The sequence below is a fragment of the Lepidothrix coronata genome, unplaced genomic scaffold, assembly GCF_001604755.1.
Source record: "Lepidothrix coronata isolate B3197 unplaced genomic scaffold, Lepidothrix_coronata-1.0 Scaffold114, whole genome shotgun sequence".
Taxonomy (NCBI): domain Eukaryota; kingdom Metazoa; phylum Chordata; class Aves; order Passeriformes; family Pipridae; genus Lepidothrix; species Lepidothrix coronata.
The window spans coordinates 2,089,258-2,098,057 of NW_016690294.1; the positions used below are offsets into that span (position 1 = coordinate 2,089,258).

Consider the following 8,800-nt stretch of genomic DNA (forward strand, 5'->3'; position numbering starts at 1 on the left):
TAAGTTCTGACAATTTTTACCTCACTCCTGAACTTCAGATCGTTGTTATGAATTCTGACAGTGGTATTCCTGAGACAAAACTGTCCTAAACATTGTAGGGTTTGAGCTGTAATCGCAGTAATGCTAATACACATTGCAGTGATTAAATATGTACTAATTAGCACCATGTACTGGGGGATGGATAGAAATAATTGGTTGTCCCTGCATCATTCTCCATCCCCACCATCTCCCCATTCCCCAGGACCTGATTCAGCACTGCCTGACACTTGTGCAAGTGATTGCAAATGCTTTTGACAAATGTTAATTGGGAGAGCACTGGAAGGCTGGATGCATTGTCATCAAAAGGAAAATAGAGCAGTTTCACAAGATGTCAGGCAAGCACTTGCAGAACAGATCTGAGGATTTCAGGAGGAGCTGGCTACACCACGAGTTCAGCACAATTACACAGGCTGTGTTCAAGCAGCCAAGAACAAGACTGAAAAGAAGACAGGCTCTCTGGAGAAGTTTCTCATTTGTGAGCAGGAGAGGGATGAAAAGCACATCTTTGACTTTACTCTTTAAAAACTCCACTCCAAATTCATGTGAAAATAAAAAGATAAATTACTGTGTAAGACCTCTAATATGTTATAACTGAAACATAATTGAAAAAGGGTTTTGAAAAAGGCTTTTTAACTGCCAAACTACTGAAAGTTAATATTATTCAAAACACTAACTTATAAAGTAACTGCTGGAAGAAAGTGAGACAGCTCTTCTTTTGTTTTTATTTCATGATTTAATTTAGAGAAGCTGCATTGTCCAGTAACTCAGAGTTCAAGGGCCTAGCAGAAGAAGAAAAAAAAAAAAGAAAAAAGGCAAAATTATTTTATATGAGCTTATTTATTCTCAGCACAAGGAATCTGTGCTTTCATGTGCCTGTAAAGCATTGTGAACACTAATGAAGATTTGGAAATAATGAGTGGTAACTGGCTGCATATCCTGGGCAGAAGGGATGTGTCCTGATCCAGTCCTGGGCTTTTGTGCAAGATGAAACTAGGTCCTTGCCCCCAGCTTATAGGAGTTGTGTCTTCATACGTGCTTTATCAAAAGAGGGGGTTAAGACCCCAGATGCTCACAGAGGAGAACACCGTGTACGTGCTGTGTTTGGAGCTAACGGGGCGTGCTGCAGCTCTCTGGAGCAGAATGACTGCTGGGTGGGAAGATGTTATCATAATTATGGCCCTGGAAGGTGTGTGCTGGGTGACTTGAAGTTTTGGGGGCTGTTTTTTAAAAATGGTCTCGTTAGTTCCAGCGCACTGCCTGTGCTGTTGAAGCTGGCCTGCATTGTTTACGGCACACTGCTTCAAATGAGTCTGTCTGTCAAGTTGTTCCTGCTGCAGAAGTGATTAAGTCATCTTTAATTGCTTTGAGCGTGTTTGTTGTGTGCTGATAACTTGCTAGGACTGCCTTTCAGCCTTTAGAAATGTAACTATCAATTTTTATTGCGGAAGAGATTATTTGGAGAATGTGCTGAAACGTCACACCAGAATGGGTTGGGGTAAAAAAAAAAGAAGTCAGTCGGTTATATCTTAAGCACCCAGAATAGCAATGAGAGTAATATTAAGATAAAGGAAAGGAGACTCCAGAGAATCCTTTAAAGCTACATAAATAACTTTTAAATAACTTTTTTTTATATATAATTCTAAGTCATTTACTTTATTATTGCTCTAATTTTCCCCGTGCAGTGCCTACCACAGCAGTGACAATAACTTCTTCAGCAGAGCTGTACAAAACCACAGTGTCAACCACTAGCACCACATCCCAGAAGGGTCCCATAAGCACAACGCTAGCTGGAGGAACAAAGGAAGGAAGCAAAGGACCCAGACCACCGCCACCCGTTTCCACAACCAAAATTCCTCCTGTGACAAGTTTTTTCCCTTTGCCAGAGAGATTCTGTGAACCGACTGAGGCCAGGGGGATTAGCTGGCCTCAGACACAACGAGGAATGATGGTGGAACGCCCTTGCCCCAAAGGAACACGAGGTACTGCCTTTAAAAATGTATCTTGATTTCAAGCAGATATTTCAAAAGCGATGGGCAGCTCTCTTGGGATGAACATTTTTTTAATCTCAGGCTGTTTGTCACATGATTTTTTGGTTACTTGGAGAGTGCAGCCTCTACTGGCAGCAGTCAATGGTCAGTCTGCAAACGTCATTTGAGCGTAGCCGCAGAATTACCTTGTGCTTGCACTTTTGAGAATCCAGGTCAAATTTTAGGGCACCGCTTGAGGACTGTTGTGAAATACGCTTACAGCTGCCTTTCTCATTATTAACTCCCCTCTGGATGAACTCCAGGAAAAATCAAGGGCTTTTTGTTTGTTTGCAGAAAACGTCTGGTACTTTTCACTGACTTTTTTCGTTGCTCTTTGTAATCGACGTTATTTCCTTTCGTTTTTGTCAATTATTGTCAACTACTACCATTAGCAGCATTCAGAATTTAGCATTGTTTAGGAGCACAGTGTAGCCAGTTTCCTGAATGCGTGCAGAAAAATGGTTTCCCTTTCACTGTAGTTTTCTACATCTGTTGTAGGAACTGCCTCGTATCTCTGCGTGGTCTTAACGGGAATGTGGAACCCCAAAGGCCCTGATCTTAGCAACTGTACCTCACACTGGGTAAATCAGCTGGCTCAGAAGGTTGGTTGAAACCTTTTAATCTGGTGTACGCTGGTGATTAAAGATTTTAACTCTGAGCATTAATAATTCAGTTTGTTGAAGCTGTGTTTGTTACTCTGTGTTCTTTTAAAGCAGAAGGGGTTGTGTGTGCTCCAAGTGCAGAGCACTGGCCAGCAGTTGGGTTCATGTGCATGTTTTGGTGTGCCCTCCCTCTGAGTTCTGTAATTGAATCTGTGATTACACGTTCTCATCACTATTGAAAACAAAGTAGCTTTGCTGATGTTCAAAAACCAAACGCAATATTTGCTTGATAAATCAAATACTGTAAGTCAAACAGCAAAACCTGTGGTATGCAGCAAGGGGTTTTGTTCAGTCAAAATTACACTGTAATGAATAGATTTTTGTCTGAGTGCATTGATAACAGTATGATTAGAGTGCAGAACCACTTTCTGTGTTTTCCCTCCCTACTGAGATTTACAAAGTTTCTGAAAACTGAATAATTTGTTGTCAGTGCCAAGCTACTTGACTTTTGAATGCCTCAAGCACGGGTATGAACAAATAGATTTCTTACTGTCTGATAATGGCAGTAAAATAAAAGTGAGGATGAATAGCAGATCTAGCCCAGAAGTCCCAGTCAGATTTCTGGTTTTGATGGCTGTTAAGAACTGCTTTTGTGTGTCATGGATCTAAGAACCTTTAATCTTCTGAGATAAAGAGAACGTTATTGGTCTCAATTAGTTACAGATTTCAATGTATGTGCAAATGGTTATTTCACCACAACAAAGGTACACAGGGAATTGGAATTAGGAGCCTCAAGCAGAACAAGGGACCCTGCTGAGATAATATAAATTGTCATTTCAGATCAGAAGTGGGGAAAATGCTGCTAGTCTGGCCAATGAACTGGCTAAACACACCAAAGGCCCAGTGTTTGCTGGCGATGTGAGTTCCTCAGTGAGGCTGATGGAACAGCTCGTGGACATTTTGGATGCTCAACTTCAGGAACTACGGCCCAGTGAAAAGGACTCTGCTGGAAGGAGTTATAACAAGGTACACACCTCCCATCACCTCCTCATGCTGGGATAACCATTGCCCTTGGGCTTTGTATTCTTTTCCTTTCAGAAATATTAATCTGTACTTTGTTCCTGCGTGCGCGTAGTTCTGGAATAAGCATATGAGGGAAAACAGCAGTAAATACACGGCAGAAAGTTGCAATTACCTTCTTTAGGGAATAAGATATAATTCACAATAGCTGACTGGTCCTAAAATACATAGCTGTGTCCCGTATTAAAATCTGGAATGCATTATAACTAGTGTGAGGGAAATGAGTATCAGCTCTCAGAAATTCTGTAACAAGTCAGCGTGTTTATCCAGTGATCCCTTTAACCCTGAACATGTAATAAAATCAGTGGGATTCTGCATAGATGCAGGGTTTTATTTTGATCTGACTTTCTGCAGAATAATAGCACCTTCTTCGCCTTTTAAAGACACCAACATGACTTAAAATCTTTATAAAAATGCCTTAATACGCATATCTAAAACATATCTAAATTCATGTTTTCTCTGGCGTGATGTTCCAAGAAACATTGCAGAGAAAATGTATGTCTTTGTGGTTTAAATGGAAATTGCAAGTGTTGTTACCTTTCCTCTTTTTCTCAGAGGAAATGCTGTGTTTCTCAGCCTCTGCCTTGTGTCAGCCGAGTCAGCAACCCACAAACGAAGTTTTTTTTCATCCTCCTTTAGAGAGAGATGCACTCCCCTGTTATTTTGGCAATAGTTTTATTTACAGTCCCTAGCTGCCCTCAAAATAGTTTTCCCAGAGACAGATCAAGTGCCCACACAGGGATTTCCTCCTTTGGCCTTTTCATACAAATCCCACTCTTTGGACAAAAGGTATCTGGACACCCGTGTAAGGGTTGCAGTGCTGGTTCTGGCTAGGATGGAGTTAATGTTCTTCACAGTGGCTACTATGGGGCTATGCCTTGGGTTTGTGGTGAACACCTGCTGATAATGCAGAGATGTTTTGGTTTTGCTGGGCAGCCCTTGCACAGCCCTGTTCTCACACTGCCATGCTGGCAGGGAAGTTGGGGGTGTGTGGGAAACTGGGAGGGGACACCCCAGGGCAGCTGAGCCCAGCTCACCAAAGGGATGTTCCATACCCTGTGGCATCCTGCTCCGTGTGTAAAGCTGCTGGGGATTAGGAGGAAGAGGGGGACATCAGGAGTTATGGTGTTTGTCTTCCCCCATAACAGTTGTGATGGAGCCCAGCTTTCCTGGGCTGGCTGAACACCTGCCTGCCCCTGGGAAGCAGATTTGGTTTGCTCTGTTTGCATGCCTGGCTTTTGTTTTACCTGTTGAACTGCCTTTATCTCAACTCGTGAGTTTTCTCACTCCTACCCTTGTGATTCTTCCCCCCATGGTGCTGGTGAGGGAAGGAGCGAGGACTGTGTGGGACTTGCCAGCTGGGCTTAAACCACAGTTGGGGAAAAATGTTTCCTGTGTGATGTTTTTTTTGTAGTCATTGTGGACAGAAACTAGATTACTGTCCAGGCTGTAGTTCAAAACCAGGATTTGAAAAAACAGAGTATTTTTTTTTCCTATTTCTGAAGCTTTCCAGAATCTGTCTAACTTCTGATTTTTTTTTTCCTTACTAAAAAGCTCCAAAAACGAGAGAAGACATGCAGGGCTTACCTTAAGGTATCTCTCCTGTGCTGTCACCCTGCTTTCTCCCTGCTTCAGCAACCTGCCACGCTTTATCATCTTGCTGCATGATCCTATGTATTTCAGTCTTTGATAAATGTGTATTGTGCCCCATATCAACTTTACAAATGTTGGCTTTGCACAGGTATAACACTCAGAAAAAAAAATTTACCATCAAAGTTTATACGTCTTTTACCTCAACTTGTTTGAAACAAAAAGAGCAGAAAGGGTTATTTTCTGAATTGGAAATAACATCTATCTCATAATAAAACCTTGGGTAGGGGAAAAAGCTGGCAATTTAAAGAAATTACTTCATCTTGGTAGAATTTTATATCAAAGACTGTTTAAAGTTAATTTCCTTGTGTGAAAAATGTACTTTATATAGCTTGCTTTGTTCTTTGTGTATCCTTATACCTAGTAAAATCACTCTTTCTTACAGTTTTAAGAATTGTTACAATTCAATGACTTCAGGATAAAATGCAAAGACAAACATTTCTGTAACTTCACAAGTAAAATGTCTGCCATGTGTCCCATTAACCAGGCTCTATGGAAGGCATGTCACACATTGCTCCCTAATTTCCAGTTCCTTTCATCAGCTGTAGAATGGTTGTCTGTACTGGCCAACTCCTTCTCTGCTGTACAGTGCCAGTAATGCCACTTCACCCCTGTGAAGGAGAGAAAACAGCCCTGGAACACATACATGTGTCTGGCTCTGAAAAATTTTATTGCACATTTTTTCAAAACTTCTAAAATACTGATTTTTACTTGTACCCTTTGAGATGAAATGTAAGAATGATTTTTGAAAAGAACTTTGAAATACTTTGCAACATAATAAAATTAATTAAGATTCTTATTGAAGAGAGATTTCTCTGTACAGGGCACTTCTGTCTTTTATCCTAAAGCCCTGGAAGTGGATGGGAGATGTCCAGTTGTGCAGGAATTTGACAAAAAGAGGCAAAGATCTGGAGAGAAAATAGCTTCTCAAATAATAATAATAATTGTAATAGTTTTTTATTAGAAAATATTTTTTAATACTAAAGGGAAATGCAGCAGATATGGTTTGAGTGGAGTGGGTTTGTGTGGTTCCTTTTCATTAGTAAATGGGATCGTGAGAAGAGCTGTGTCACAGGGGCCAGGGGGTCTTTCCCACCATCCACTTGCCTCTGAGAGGAGAAGCACCTCAGAAATATTACTGGGCAGGTGATCATTTTCCACAAGAAAAATGCAGGGTTAGATTACGCCCTAATAAATAAAATAGTGTCACATTAACGAATGCCCCCCGTCAGCACAGTGTGGTGATACATGAGAATCCCCAGCACAACCTGCATTTCCAACCGGTGTCATTTTCTGTAGGTCTCAAATGGGCTTCTCTGCTTAGATAAGACTAATAAACCTCTTGAAATTACAAATCAAAAGCTGACTTACACTATGCAAATGAAGCAAGTTCCCACTTTGTGACAGAGGATTCATTTGTACCTCAGATTAGAGGCTCCAATCTGTATTTCTTGGTGACTAATGAATCTGGCCTCTGCAGACCAATTTCTGTTCCACTCTAGTTAATGGCTGCAGCAGGATCAGTGTGAGCATTTTGACTATTCTGTCTCCCATTAGAGAAAGAAAAAAGGCTTTAATGCCACTTCGAAGTATCTTCCACCTGCCAGGAAGGTCATGGTGGCTCACAGTGCAGACAGAAAGAGGATATTAAAATGGATTAGGCTAATTAATCTTGCTCTGACAATAGCCTTGACCAACTTTTTGTATTCGTTTGTTTGCACGATGTGGTATTTCCAGACCGACATCTTTCTGTTTGTACAATGTCTTCTGTTTCCATTTCCAGTGCTTTTAAATTGATCAAACAAATTATATATATGCTTAATGACACATTATGAGTAGGTAAATGGGACAGAGTAAACAGGGTGTTCCAGCAATGCATGGTGTACTCAATGCACAGCTACATTATGCATTAATGTAAAAGCCTGCCTTCAATTGATTAACTGATTACTCTGATTGGATTATTTTGTAAAAATAATGTAATCATGTCACTGAATTATTCTTCTTCCTTCTTTATTGTTACTTTATATGCCGCTTAACGAACCTTAAAACATGATAGAGTTGTTACAAGTAAAACTTTTTAAAGTGGCAGGTTTTTTCAGCTTTCCAGTTTTGCCTTCCCCGATAACAGGCACGGTCAGTGGACATCTTGTTTGCTCTATTGATTTCCTTTTCTGACTGACCTTTGTGCAGGAATGGGAGCTGGTAATCTTTTTAAATATCTATGAACAGGTACAGGAACAGGAGGGGGAGTGAGAGTGGCCAGGGCTAATTTATATCCACTGAGTCAGCTTCATTGCATGCCTCCTGTAATAAAGGAGACAGTTTGTCATAGACAAGTAGTTTATAGTGCTGGGGCTGCATTAGCTGGCCTCAGTTTCCAGAGGAGGAGTATTGTCATTTTAGCTAAACTGCAGAATGCTAATTTTGGCATTAGTATTTTAAAATAGAAGTTATACGTTTTGACATTAACTTTAAGATGAAAGCTCCAGGCAAAACTTCTGGCATTTATTTTTACATTTTTCAGCACATTAATAATACCATCTTTATATCTGGCACAAAACAAGTCAAATCTGCATGTTTACCACTTAGAGACCACACAATGCTAGTGGCTAACTGCACTTCTATTCATGCTAATCCAACGAGAGGATGGAAAATATTTTACTGTTGAAAATTGTGTTCTAGTGCCATTAAATCACAGTAAATCATTCTGACAGTTAAGTATTATAATTGTCACCAGATAACATTGGAAATATTCCCCAGCTGCCTAGGGCAATCAGACCTAATGATAGTTTTGTAATGAATGCAGGCAATTGTGGATACAGTGGACAACCTGCTCAGGCCTGAAGCTCTGGAGTCCTGGAAGGACATGAATTCTTCAGAGCAAGCCCATGCAGCCACAATGTTACTTGATACATTAGAAGAAGGGGCTTTTGTTTTGGCTGATAATCTTCTAGAACCAACCAGAGTCTCAATGCCCACAGAAAACATCGGTAAGTAAACTTCTTTTCCAGCAGAAATTCAAGTGCTCTGCGTTGCTTTACAAACTGAGGAAAAAATACTCCAGACAGCAACATAACCCTCTGAAGCTGAGCTGCACAACATTTAGTGGAAAAGGGAATGCTCCACAGTGACATTCTTCTTCAGTGTCATTAATACAGTATAAAATGGAAAGTAGTTGATGTTGCAAAGTTGATTTACCACTGAAAAATCATTAGCAGAACGCATGGATGTGAAGAGTGCTTAAATGGCAGAGTATGGATTTTTTGAGGTAACTGCTTTCTGTAGAACTGCAGAAAATACTTTTCTGTTATATATAAAATGTTCCTAATGAATTTAAATTACTTTTTTTGCAACGTACTGTGCCAGTTAAATATTTTAGGTAGTCAGAACATAGGCCAAATG

General features: G+C 40.4%; 1 protein-coding gene across 17 annotated transcripts in view; it reads left to right on the forward strand.

The window, feature by feature from the left end:
• Positions 1-8,800, forward strand: part of ADGRL2 (adhesion G protein-coupled receptor L2) — a 376,238-nt gene that overhangs the window by 338,939 nt on the left and 28,499 nt on the right. For 11 of the 17 annotated variants that reach the window (XM_017824910.1, XM_017824913.1, XM_017824920.1 and 8 more), the window contains 5 exons: positions 1,722-2,018; positions 2,565-2,668; positions 3,509-3,694; positions 5,303-5,341; positions 8,205-8,388. In XM_017824910.1, the coding sequence (XP_017680399.1) occupies positions 1,722-2,018; positions 2,565-2,668; positions 3,509-3,694; positions 5,303-5,341; positions 8,205-8,388 (810 nt within the window). The remainder of the gene's footprint in view (positions 1-1,721; positions 2,019-2,564; positions 2,669-3,508; positions 3,695-5,302; positions 5,342-8,204; positions 8,389-8,800) is intronic. The other 6 variants (XM_017824914.1, XM_017824917.1, XM_017824918.1 and 3 more) reach the window with 1 other exon arrangement.